Below are 13,541 nucleotides of genomic sequence, written 5' to 3' on the forward strand. Positions count from 1 at the left end.
AGTTCACTAATATCTTGGGCAAATGTAGAAACGTCATGGATGCTATTTGGTTTATTGTATTTCTAAAAGATACTGTTGAAACCATTCTTCTCCAAGAGAGAACAAGCTGCTTTAAAGTTATGTTTGCATGACAGAAGATAGAGTCCGTCTTTATGTTGGTAGCAGAAGTGGCTTCGTTCTGCTCTGCTAGAAGGATCTAGCTTTATGGATCTTTACATAATATAATTATTTCTGTATGTTGGAGTAGCAAGTTTCAAGACTCTGACTCTGGAAATATTTGCCATCTACCTAGACCCGTGCAACAGAATCAAATGCTTTTGAATAACCTCACTGTATACTATAATTGTGAACGTGCTGCTCAGGGACATAGTTCAGTGGTAGACTTGATAGTATTAATTTGATGGTTGGACCTGATGGTCTTAAGGGTCTCTTCCAGCGTACATTATTCCATGATTTCCTTCCAAGATTTCAAACTTGGTGAGGGTGCATTCAATCCCACTGTCTATGTCACTGATAAAAATATTAAACAGCACTGGTCCCAGGACAGACCCCTGATCCCCAATCAGAGGGAAGGCCAACATGGCAGATGACATGGTGGATGTCTGTTAGGGACTATCCAAGCAGGATGAAGAGGCAGATGAAATGTTCTATAAGCAGCTGGAAGAAGTCTCACAATCTCTAGATCTTGTTCTCGTGGGGGTCTTCAACTTACCAGATGTCTGCTGGAAGTACGATATAGCAGAGAGGAAAATTTAGGAGGCTTCTGAAATGTGTGGAAGATAATTTCCTGATACAGCTGCTGAGTGAGCCAACCGGGGAAGGCACCTCTCTGGACCTTTTGCTTGCAAACATAGAAGGGCTTGTGTTGGATATGAGGGTTGGTGGTTGTCTTGGGCATAGTGATCACAAAATAATAAGAGTTTTCGATTCTTGGAAAAGCAAATAGGTAGGGGGGTTAGCAACAAAAGGAAGACTAAGGAAAAGCTCCATCCTGTATTGGATGTGAGGTGAAACATAGTGACAAAGGATGAAGAAAAGGCTGAGTTGCTTAATGCTTTCTTTGCTTCAGTCTTTAAAAGTAAGACCAGTTGTTCTCTGAGCACCCAGCCCCCTGACTTGGAATATAGGGGCAGGGAGCAGAATGAAGACCCCATAATCTAAGAGGAAATGGTTAGTGACCTGATACACCACTTAAATGCAGGCAAGTCTGGGGGACCAGATGCGATCCACACAAGGGTATAGAGGGTGCTCACCAAGCTCCTTTCCATCATTTATCAGCAGTCCTGGCTATATGGGGAGGTCCCAGTTGACTGGAGGCTAGCAAATGTGACACCCATCTACAAGAAGGGCCAGAAGGAGGACCCAGGGAACTAAAGGCCTGTCAGTCTGACTTTGGTGCCAGGGAAAGGTTATGGAGCAGATCATCTTGAGTGCCATCACAGGACAGACACAGGACAACCAGGTGATCAGGCCTGGTCAGCATGGGTTTATGAAAGGCAGGTCCCACTTAACTAACCTGATCTCCTTATATGACAAGGTGACCCACTTAGTGGATGAGGGAGAGGCTGTGGATTTTGTCTACCTAGACTTTAGTAAAGCTTTTGACACCGTTTCCCACAGCATTCTCCTCAAGAAACTGGCTGCTCAGGCTTAGACGGGCATACGCTTTGCTGGGTGAAGAACTGTTTGAGTGGCTGGGCCCAAGGAGTTGTGGTGAACAGAGCTAAATCCAGATGGCAAAAAGTCAAAAGTGGTATCCTCCAGGGCTCAGTACTGGCCCCAGTTCTATTCAGTATCTTTATTAATGATCTTGGATGAGGGGATCCAGTGCACCCTCAGTAAGTCTGCAGATGACACCAAGTTGGGTGGGAGTGCTGATCTGCTTGAGGGTAGGAAGGCTTTGCAGAGAGATCTGGATAGGCTGGACCGATGGGCTGAGGCCAACTGTATGAGGTTCAACAAGGCCAAGTGCCGGGTCCTGCACCTGGGGCACAACAACCCAATGCAATACCACAGGCTGTGGGAAGAGTGGCTGGAAAGCTGACTAGCAGAAAAGGACCTGGGGTGTTGGTCAATAGCCAGCTGAATACAAGCCGTTAGTGTGCTCAGGTGGCCAAGAAAGTCAAACAGCATCCTGGCTTGTATCAGAAATGGTGTGGCCAGCAGGACTAGGGAAGTGATCGTCCCCTTGTACTCGGCTCTGGTGAGGCCGCACCTCGAGCACTGTGTTCGGCTTTGGGCCCCTCACTACAAGAAGGACATCGAGGTGCTGGAGTATGTGCAGAGAAGGGCTACGAAGCTGGTGCAGGGTCCAGAGAACAGGTCTTAGAGGAGCAGCTGAGGGAACTGGGGTTGTTTAGCCTAGAGAAAAGGAGGCTTGGAGGAGACCTTTTTGTTACCTACAGCTACCTCAAAGGAGGTCGTAGCAGGGTGGGGGATTGGTCTCCCAAGCACCAAGTGACAGGACAAGAGGAAATGGCCTCAAGTTGCACCAGGGGAGGCTTAGGTTTGAAATTAGAAAAAAAAAAATTCTTCACTGCCAGGGTTGTGAAGCATTGGAACAGGCTGCTCCGGGTTGAGTCACCATCCCTGGAGGTTTTTAAAAAACGTCTAGCTGTGGTGCTTAGGGACGTGGTTTAGCGATAGGCTTGGCAGTGCTGGGTTAACGGTTGGACTTGATGATCTTAGACGTCTTCCAACCTAGTGACTCTGTGATTCTACTCTGTGAATATTGCTGTAGCTCTTTGAGCTCTTGGAGACAGCAGCAGTGCAGGGAGGAAAATTCTCTTCAGTGTCTGATGATACATGACCATTTTGATTTCTCGACTGAATATATATCCAGGATGAGGAAAATGAAATAACAGAAGGGATTATGCATGGGAAATGCCATATAGGGTGGTATCTGTCCATGAAAAGCCTTACTTAAACACACTTTTAATTTGAGAACTGCGTTCTGCTTTTATGTTTTAGTTTGAGTAATGGACTGACTGTGTATGTACTAAAAGGTGAAGAAACCAGATCCAGAGACAGTGTGATGCGGAATAAAAGCCGTCAAATCTGTTATTTTTAACTCCTTGCAGATTTGCCTGTAAAGTAATTAAGAACTACAACCTTTTCATTTCAGGCTGCTTATAAGGAGGACCAGTTGAATATTTCTCATTTGTTTACTTAGTGCAGCTTGAATGATTTGTCTTCTCAGCATGCAGTAAGGCAGTGCCGCTTGGATATTTGATATTTTGTCAGAATTTAAACTTGAACTTTGAATGTGAAACGGTGTATGTTTTTAGACCTAGTATTGAACAGTTGTTAATCCAGACAGATGTCTTAACAGGTATGATTTTAAGGAAAGTTTAATCTCTATTTGTATTTCTTTCAGGAATTAGATTTATATTGGCATCTCCTGATTGTCAGGTTGTTTTAAATATTCAAATTGATTTTCATTTGGAAATAAATCCTGCTGCATTCAGCCTTAGTGCAATACATTCTTGGGTTCATTTTAGACAAGTGCTGCATGATTGGTGAGAGCATATCTGCTTTAAAGTGGAGGTACTACCATTGAAATTGCCCTGCAAAGTCTAATTCTCGTTCCTGAGGGAAAGAACAGCTTCATTTGGTGTCCGCGTTCCTCTTGGTCAGCTGCAGCCCTCTTTGTCCCAGAAGTGAACAGGCATGTCTTCAAATGGCTGCAGTTTTTCTGCCCCAAGAGTTGATTGTCGGCAAAGATAGTTATTTGGAGGTGAAAGGAGACCTGCATAAGACAATATTAACATTTTCCCAGGTCACAGTTGGTACGGTGTGGGTGTCTTGCTAAGCAAAGAGTTTTTATTTAAAACAAAACTTTTAGGGGAATCCCATGAGAGTGTCATGAGCTGAGCACGGTCAGAGGAAAGCAGAACTGTTCTCCTAATCAATCTCACTGTGAGAGGGGTTTGTGATCTAAGAAATTCGTACCTCACCAGCCTGTAGAATTGTTCAGAGATACAAAAGATTTTCAGACAATATCAAATCACAGACCACTTTATTTATGTGGTAGCTCTTTGTTATTTCCTATGGCTTGATATTGCTGTATTGCAGGTATTTATATATTTTTAACACTCTCAGGTAATAGATATTGGCTATGTAGTTACCTCCCCCCCAGATTTAATTTCATGGAAATACAGTCTTAACCAGAATGTTTTTTCACTGGTTTTGATGGAAAGGTAGTAGAATTTGCAGGCTGCATTTTAGGTGAGAAAACCTAGAAAAACCCTTGACTGCTGCCATCACAAAGATTTTGAGAAGGTAAAAGGTAAAAATGTTGTTTTTTACAGTAACAGAGTCTATTATGCATGCAGTTCACAGCCTGCAGTCTGTAGGCTTGGAAACAGATAACAGGTTCTCAGTTACTGCAGAGAATACAGAGTAGTTCTATATTTCATAGTGATTAAAAAAAAAAAAAAAGGAAAAAAAGCTGTTGGACATCTGCATTTAAGTTTGTCATGAATGGTTGCTAGGTACAAAGTATCTTCTTGAAAGGTTATTTTCTATATTTTTTTTCCTTCTTCTTAAAACTATTATTCTCTTCCTTTCTCTGATACTGAGCCCATGGCAATGCTGCCAGTTATTTAGATTCTCTGTTAGATCTTGATAGATAGGTTTCCATTATTATTACTCCATTTTGTCTGCTTATATACTCTTACATTGGATAGATTTCTATCCACTTTAACTTAATATTTCTGTGAAATTACAAACAACGGACTGTTTCACCACCCCTCTCCCCCATACCCTTAGAATTCTTAATCTGACATCTTTGTTTTAATTCTTGGTAGTGAGTGTTAATTCCTCTTCTGAGGATGACAGATGATAATATCTTTAAAGGTAGATGATCTTTGAATTGTTTAGTTAATTATTTACCTCTTTCTCTTCTTCTGTGAGAGTTGTTTTTGCACAAGGTTAATCTTTGTCAAATTTGTCAAGAGCTTGATCGCTATTTCAAGTATGGTTTTGGGGATCCTGTGTTTCGTAATAGCCATGCAAACAAATAACCTGTTTTTTTTAAGACAAGAAAGCATCTGCAGAAAATTATCTTTGCATTGGAGTGTTTATGTATTTTGTCATTTGGTTGCGTTTAGTTGCAGCACAGATAAACTTATATGCCAAGAAGTTCCTGTTACTGCTCTTCTTATTAAGGACATGGACAGGTGCAGGCTTTTAATTCTAATAATGTTTTATATTGTTGCTGATTTTTCAGATGAATGCACTGGACACACTTGGTCAAACAGCATTGCACAGGGCTGCTTTAGCAGGTCACTTGCAAACCTGCCGGCTCCTGCTGAATTATGGCTCTGATCCCTCCATCATCTCTTTACAAGGCTTCACAGCAGCACAGATGGGAAACGAAGCAGTGCAACAGATACTAAGTGGTAGGTAAAAATTGAGGCTTGGATATTTGAACTTCAGCTTCTCCCTGTCTTTTAAAGCTGTGGATCTTATTTCCTTTTCAACGCAAGAGACTTAATATAGTTTCTTCATCCCTCCCTTCTGCCAGTATGTGCACACATCTACGTTGTTCTGTGTGATGCTTTTTTAGGAAACAGACTCACAGCTGCTCAATTCAGAGATTTTGTGCAAAATGGGGATAAAATATCTTGTGGATTTATATCATGCTGTTGTATGGGAATATTAAAGGAAGTCAGGTCAATTTTTTAATTTTTTTTAATAACAAGTTCCAAGGAAACTAAAATATTGACAAACATTAGAACCCTTTTTCCTCTCATCAGCTACCCTTTGGGTACTCCATACTTTAGCAGTCAAAAGCAGAATGTTACTTGTGTTTTACAGAGTGGGAGCAGAGTCCTGTGAGATAAAGGCACTTGCATCAGATATAAAAACAACCTAAGTATTTATGTGATCAGTAATTAGAGGGTATGATGTTTATGGTTCTCTTATAAAAGATCCCAGGGTTAACAGTTTGGGGATTTTTTCTAACAGCGTAACCACTTCCTAAAGAGAATTTCTGGTCTTTGGTTCCAGGCCCCTCACCAGCTTCGTAGCAAGTACAAAGTGCAAAGGTATTAATTCAGGTGCTGAAATGAGCATGTTTAATTCTGGGTGTGCAGTGGGGCTTCTTGCAGTTTGCTGAAGTAGATGAGAAGGTGCTTTTGAACTTAATCAAATCTTTGAATCCGTCCCAGTGAACGCATAGGTTTTTTGAATGCAGAAACGTCGTTCTTATCATACATGGGATTAGCAACACATTGAAATTCCATTGGGCAGAATGATGTCAGCTCTAGAGCCTAAATCTGACTTTTACACTGAAACTAAGGCTCCTTATTCAGCTATTTAGGCAATATGAACTTGAACTTCACTACTCCTGTAGCATTTTTACAGATGCCAGCAGACGTCTTCCTAGTTTGAAAAAATCGAGCACAAGTTAATATAACTTAATAACCCTAAAACTTCTTTTTCTGTATGTAGAAAGTACACCTGTGCGTACTTCTGACGTGGATTATCGGTTATTAGAAGCATCTAAAGCTGGAGATTTGGAAACTGTGAAGGTAGGTTTGAGCAACTCCTATTAATTTTTCATTTTATTGTTGTGCAAGGCTCATGAAAGCCTCTGCTACAAGGGTTGTGGACGTCATGCCCAGTGGATGATAAATCATAAAAAATGTGAAGGAAGATCTCTTAATATTTTTTCTGATAAGCTGGGCATTGAGATGTGCTGAGGTGTTTCTCTGAGTTGTGAATTCTCTGAGAATTATCACTCATACAGCCATAATTCCTTGATAAGGACCCCGTGAGCCTGAGAATCACGGTTTAATAGAAACAAGCCTTAGGTGTGTGATTCAATCAGAAGGCAAGCAAACAAGTTAGCAGGTAACAGACTTAATGTTTTAAGCCATCCTTATCTGAAGAAGATTAACAGTCATGCCATGGAATGCCAGCGTCACAGGAAGGTTTGGTCTTCTCTTTCATACTTGATCGATGGGCAAAATAGCCTGCAGATAGACCATTCTGCACAGTCTCACCTTGAACTTCAATGCATCAATATTAATACACATTAATATCCAAACAGCACCTGTTTTGTGCACCAGCAGCTCTTTTGACTGCCAAATTCAATATTTCTAGTTTTATGAAGACAGCATGAGATGGAAATGGTGGCTCGTCTGGAGAAACTTACATGGGCTTACATGGCTTGTCTGGAGAAACTTATCTGGCACTTGATAATTCATTTTTACCCTTCTAATATGTTACGAATGTCTTCATACTGCTTCCATCATTTAAGACCTGTTTGTTAGAAAAGTACTTTCATACATTTAGAGAAGCTCTATTTTTAATTCTGTTTATATGGAAAGAAATTTCCTGAAACTTAACTTCTAAAAAATGGTATATACAAATAAATGGACCAAATTTTCTGTTAGGGTATTTGATGGGGGCTAGTTCTTTTTGTGTATTTTCTGGTTACTTTGGTTTTTTTTGTGTTTTTTTTTTTTGTGTTTTGGTTTTGGTTTTTTGTTTTGTTTTGTTTATTTTTTAGTTTGGTAGTAGATGTTGGTTTCTTCTGTCTTCCAGCAACTTTGCAGCCCTCAGAATGTGAATTGTAGGGATTTGGAAGGCCGTCATTCAACACCACTGCACTTTGCTGCAGGATATAACCGTGTATCAGTGGTGGAGTATCTGTTGCATCATGGGGCAGATGTGCATGCCAAAGATAAAGGGTACGTTTTCATTCCATTGTGTGCTCCAATGGTTTCAGTTAGTGTGAGATTTCTACCCCCTCTGTTCATTTGAGTTCAGATTTCAGCAACCATCATATTTTTTTCTCTTGAAAAGTTTTCTTTTTTTCTTCTTATTCCTCATTGTTCCTGAAGTTCGTTGTAGGGAGACTGTGGACTATTAAAGTTACATTTAACTTTCTGGGAAAGCCACAGTCAAGCACATATGTGGCCGATGTAATCCTTGATCCTCCTCTTCCCCCTTTTGTCCATTTCGGAGACTTTTGCTGTGCTTAAAAGCAGCCTCTCAGTTATTTCAGGTGACAAATTAGTTTTGAATTGTCTGAGATAAAATACCAGGGTCATTTATCTAATTCTGTTAGTTAGCTTTTATTATTAACTAGTTATTTATTCAGTTAAATAAGATAAATCATTTACACTTTTTTCATTATTCGCAAATTGATCGTGTAGGATAATGTGATTGTGTTTGATCTTTCATTCCAATATGTTGGGCTTCAGGGCAGGCTAAAACATTTCCAATACTGAATTTTTAGGCTCTCCCTTGAAAGTAATATTTGGGCATCTTTCTGTGGTATCAGCTGTGCTAATATAGTACTAATAACTGTACTTCAAATCTGTTGTATAGCTGTATACTTCTTCTGAAATTTACTCTCTAATATTCAAAATCAGAATGTAATGATTCTTGCAATTTATTTTTTTTGCCGCTGTTAACAGCATTGAAGTTGCTTGTAGCGCTAGCAACATTGGTGCTTGTTAAGCATTTAGAAGTCTCCTATATGGGATGTGAAGAAGGATGATTATGTTCATTTCATTGATATTTTAATAGCAAGGAAATAAAGCCATGAAAATTGGAGGCTGAAAGATGCAGATTACGGTCCAGTGGGAGTGGGTATTTTATCTATTGAAATTTTGTATGATTGCATGTTGGATTTTATTGTCTGGAGCTACTAAAAAAACTTTCTCTTTGATTAGTGGCTTAGTACCCCTGCATAATGCCTGTTCTTATGGACACTACGAAGTGGCTGAACTCTTAGTGAGGCATGGTGCTTCTGTCAATGTAGCAGACCTGTGGAAATTCACTCCTCTACATGAAGCAGCTGCAAAAGGAAAATATGAAATCTGCAAACTGCTATTAAAAGTAAGTGATCTGGAGTTCTCAAATATGTCTTTAAATGTGTTTATGTTTTGTTTTTTGCTGGAGATCAGAATCAAAGTTAATTGCATTCAGTGATTTCTTTATGGTTCTTTCAGTATTTTCATTGTACAATTGTCAGATAGTTTGTGCAATGTCTGTTCACTTACAAAGAATCATCAGAATGGTTACTTTTTCTAGTAGGTTTATTAACTTGCTCTAGCATGGCTTGCTGCTACTATTAGCAAAGTATGACAAGACTCTCAAACTGGAAAAAAATGAATTTGTTTAAAAAAAATACACAAACCCTTACCCTATTCATCCCTGTCTGGAACAGTTCATGCAGTTAAGTGAAACTTTGTGAATAGTTATGCAAGAGTGTGTTACCTAGCAATAAGTGAAGGTGGGTTTTACATGGTGCTTGACATATAAAAGATTTTAAATTGTTAATGTATAATCTGTCAAGCTTCTGGAGGAAATGAAGATTAATGTACTGTGGATTCATTATAATCAGAAGAAGCTGTAAAACACATGAGATAATGCCAACGTGTTTCCATGAATTTGAGAGATTTTTTAACATAAGGTCATAACCTATCTTGGGATGGTAAAAGAGAGTTCTAGAGGGGGTTTTCTTACCAATGCTCTTGCCTGGTTTAGCCCTGTGGTTTCATGTCTCTCTGAAGTTCAGCATTTAAAATATGAATATGGGTAGTCTTAAAAGGTTCTTCCCCTTGCACTGCTTTTTCTTTTACTGCTGCAGAGCCCCACTATTTTTCACCTATCTCATCAATTAATTCATTTGATTACCCAAAAAACATTTGGAGGGATAGCACATCAGTGTGAAACACATCTGCAGTGGAAACCAGAAGGTATTCAGAAATACCTGTGGAGTAGGCACAGTGATGGCCCTGGTAGTACCACCTGAACACCAAAGTTAGCTCAAGCTATAGGAGCATTCATAATCTGTCAAGCATAGTGTTGCTTCATAGGCACTGGAGGTCTCTGGAGTTTTCTTACCATTTCATTAGGAACATATCCATCTTTTATGTTCAGCTTGAAGGGTCTCGAATGAATGTACACAGGAAATAAAGAAATGGTGAAATACTGCTTTTAGAAATCACTCTTGCACGACAGCTAATGTGCCCTTAAGATGACACAGTTTTGTAAAGGCTCTGGGTGTTCATGCTTACACTGCAGTTTACTCAGGGCTTTTACTGCTGTGTGTCTCATGCCAGCTGGCAGTGCTGTCGGTTCTGCTGAGCTGTGGATGTTCAGGTTGACTTCTCCTGACTTGTGCTCTTTCTGTCCTGTGTTGCTTAAAGAATGAAACAATAACATACAGACATTTCTGGAGAGACTTTCTTTTTCAACACCTTGCTTTAAAATAACGCCTTCATTTGCATCTTTGCCTTTGAAGGAGTCTGAGAGGATACTACGTCTTCACTTAGATATGTATTCTGGAAAGTATCTCAATAGTTCCATTTTTGATGTATTTAAAATTAAGGGATCTAAGCTTGAATCTGGGAGAAGTTATTGCAGTTTTTAAAAGGTTTTGTGAAAAAAAAAAAGTTATTTTCCCAAAAGCACTAGAAATGTGGAGTTCTGTGTAATCAATACTGTCCCTTTCTGTCCCTTGCTGCTTACCCTTTTCACCCTGAACATTGCTGTAATCCTTGTAAGTACAAGGCAGTTGATTCCTTCTGCTCTCCTCATCCGCAGTCATTCTCTGTGGATTGCATTAGCACATCTTTGCCAGCATCACCAGTGAGAAATGGCAGGGTAGACTTGCTGCTGGTGGATAGATCACTGTGCTTGATTATTCTGAAGGAGCCAGCCAGAGAACTACAACACCAGCCCATGCCTTACTTGTATTTATTTTCCCCACTGCTGCTGGCAGTGAACAAGAACAGAGCTGTCCTCCCACAAAATGGTACATAGACATGACTCATGCCATATGCTGTACATGTTTTTTCCCCTCCTTGCCCCGTGACCCAGTACGGCGTTCTTATCAGTGACTGGTTGGCGTGTTTTACTAGTGCAGGTATACTCCAACAGTCTTCCAAATTTCCACTTTCCACTTTCTCCACTGTCCCTCCTAAATGTTCTCTTTACTGCTTTGCAGGACCTGTAAACTGCTTAAGATGGTGCTGTTACATAACAGAAAGTGTAGAAATGAGTATTTTTCTATTTACTATCTCAAACAAGTGCCTTTCGATAGCAGCGTGGTATTTAGTGACATGGCCTGACTTCACAAGGTGAGGATGGCATACTGAGGAAACACATGAGCAAACCAGTTTGAAGGAGTAGGGCAGGGCTGATACCAACAGGTAAAATACCAGCAGGTATTACCAGCAGGGCAAATACCAACAGGTATTTGCAGTGTGAAGCTTTTTTTTAGCATCTTCTGTGGCATTGGGATATGACTATATGCAGGGTGTGTTCTTGAAGCTACTTCAGTTGCAAGAAAGACATTGGCAGCTCTCACAGAGCACTGCCATTCCTGCCTGTGGACCTGAGATTCATACGGGTGTGCTGCAGACCAACACATTAGGCTTTAGCTCCTGAGTTTATTGTATACAACTGTATACATACGGACATAAGCAGTTGCTACTTCATGATGGCAGATTGGCAAAATCCCTCACTTCCTATCCAGTGCCACAAAATAATGATGTGCTTACATGTGCTGCTCATGGTTGTGACAGTAGTATTCCACTTTGCTCTTTGCAGCATGGAGCTGATCCAACAAAAAAGAATCGGGACGGGAACACTCCTCTAGATTTGGTGAAAGAAGGAGACACAGATATCCAGGACTTACTGCGAGGAGATGCTGCTTTGCTCGACGCTGCCAAGAAAGGGTGCCTGGCACGAGTGCAGAAGCTGTGTACTCAAGAAAATATCAATTGCAGAGACACCCAGGGAAGAAATTCAACTCCGCTACATCTTGCAGGTGGGTGACTTACCAGCTTTCACAGAATCAGAGAATGATTAAGATTGGAAGGGACCTCTGGAAGTAATCTGCTCCAACCCCTCTGCTCAAGCAGGAACACCTAGAGCAGGTTGTCCAGGAGCATGTCCAGGTGGCCTTTGAAGGTCTCCAAGGAGGGAGATTTTTGTTTGGTTTAGCTCTCCTAATACTCAGTTTCTTTTCTTGTGTCCTTTCTACAGCTGGTTACAACAATTTGGAAGTCGCTGAATACCTTCTTGAGCACGGTGCTGATGTTAATGCCCAGGACAAAGGAGGATTAATACCCCTACATAATGCAGCATCCTATGGGGTAGGTACAGGTACTTTTGCTTGTGAGCAGACCAACAGAGAACTCATAAAAAAACATATTCAAAGCTGGTTATTTTGCAGTTGTCTTGCTGTGAACAAATTCAGCCTCTGATGGCATCAAATACTTGTTGGGTTAAGTTGCTGTTGTGAATCCTGTTTGCAGTCCTATAGATCTAACTAAACAGTACAGATTCAGGTTTAGCAGTTTAGAAAGACTGCTAGAAGGTAACCTTTATGCAAGCAAGCGGATGTAAAGCATTGAAAAGCATTAAATTTGGGGTGACTGCTGAAACAGGCAAGATCTCAAGTTGGTGCTGAAAGACTTGTATGAAAGGAAGAGGGGATCATATCCAGGTGATGGCAGGGAAGTGAAAGTCTGTTAGAGCTGGTCTCTGGCAGGGAGCTACTGCCAAGCAGGACAGGCTATGAGTCTACAGCATGGAAGCTGCCATGTAGCACAACCCAGGGGTGCTATCAATCTATGATAGAAGGAGGGTCAGCTTCCAAAATAGACAATGCTGAACTGTTGAAAGGCTGCTACCAAGTTTGCAGTATGAGTGTTGCCCTGGGGGACATGTCTGCTACAGTGGGGCTGCAATAGGTGATTCAAACCATTTTGGATGAGGCAGGCCCTCTTTTCTCCATCTGTGCATGTACCACTTGCACAGGTGCCTGATAGATTGATTTTAAACAGACGTTAATTGTGGATGAGGTGAGAAAGAAACGTCTTGCGAGCAGTTGTACAGAGATGGTGCATGCGAAGATCCCAGGAGCATGCTTATGGTTAGAGAGAGGACATGAAGCTCAAAAAACAGTGGTTTTGATGGTCTAATGATATGCTTTTCCATTTCTTCATGGCTGTGGCACAAGAAGAGCAAAATGTTGTAGAGGTGATCTTAATGGATCCACAGTACACTTTTTTTGGAGAGCCACGTGGAAAAAAGAAAAAGAAGTGCAGGGTTCACCATGTTTCTAAGCAGAATGTATCAATAAAATACAGCCTGCATCATTTGCATTGATTCTCTATGTCAGTCTGGGCTTCCAGTGTCCTAAAAAGCAAAAAGTTCCAAATACTGGTTTAGAAATGCCATACAGAATGCTTTTATACTGCTGGGTCCTAATACCAAGCAATATTGTTCATCAGCATCTACCGTAAGTACTAAACGCCCAGGACATTGCTTAGATGTAGAGATATATTCTGATGTGAAGATTGTGCTCTTTTAGAGCACAGCAAAACAAAGCACATGTTCTAAGTGAAGGTAAAATGTTCCTTACTGGCACGTGGCAATATTAGATTGATTCAAGCTGACAATCATAAAAAAAAAATCATAATGCCAATCTCATTTGGTTGCCTTGCTTTTTGTAGGAAAAGTGAATGAGGCTGTTCTGATGCTCTTCTGTATGCTTTTCCTGTGGT

General features: G+C 40.6%; 1 protein-coding gene across 5 annotated transcripts in view; it reads left to right on the plus strand.

Annotated features, from left to right (window-relative positions):
* TNKS (tankyrase) overlaps positions 1–13,541 on the plus strand; it is a 119,903-nt gene that overhangs the window by 85,083 nt on the left and 21,279 nt on the right. For all 5 annotated transcript variants that reach the window (XM_083833829.1, XM_083833825.1, XM_083833826.1 and 2 more), the window contains 6 exons: positions 5,231–5,402; positions 6,457–6,536; positions 7,555–7,700; positions 8,691–8,856; positions 11,578–11,797; positions 12,016–12,125. In XM_083833829.1, the coding sequence (XP_083689955.1) occupies positions 5,231–5,402; positions 6,457–6,536; positions 7,555–7,700; positions 8,691–8,856; positions 11,578–11,797; positions 12,016–12,125 (894 nt within the window). The remainder of the gene's footprint in view (positions 1–5,230; positions 5,403–6,456; positions 6,537–7,554; positions 7,701–8,690; positions 8,857–11,577; positions 11,798–12,015; positions 12,126–13,541) is intronic.

Source organism: Anser anser (assembly GCF_964211835.1).
Source record: "Anser anser genome assembly, chromosome: 4".
Classification (NCBI taxonomy): domain Eukaryota; kingdom Metazoa; phylum Chordata; class Aves; order Anseriformes; family Anatidae; genus Anser; species Anser anser.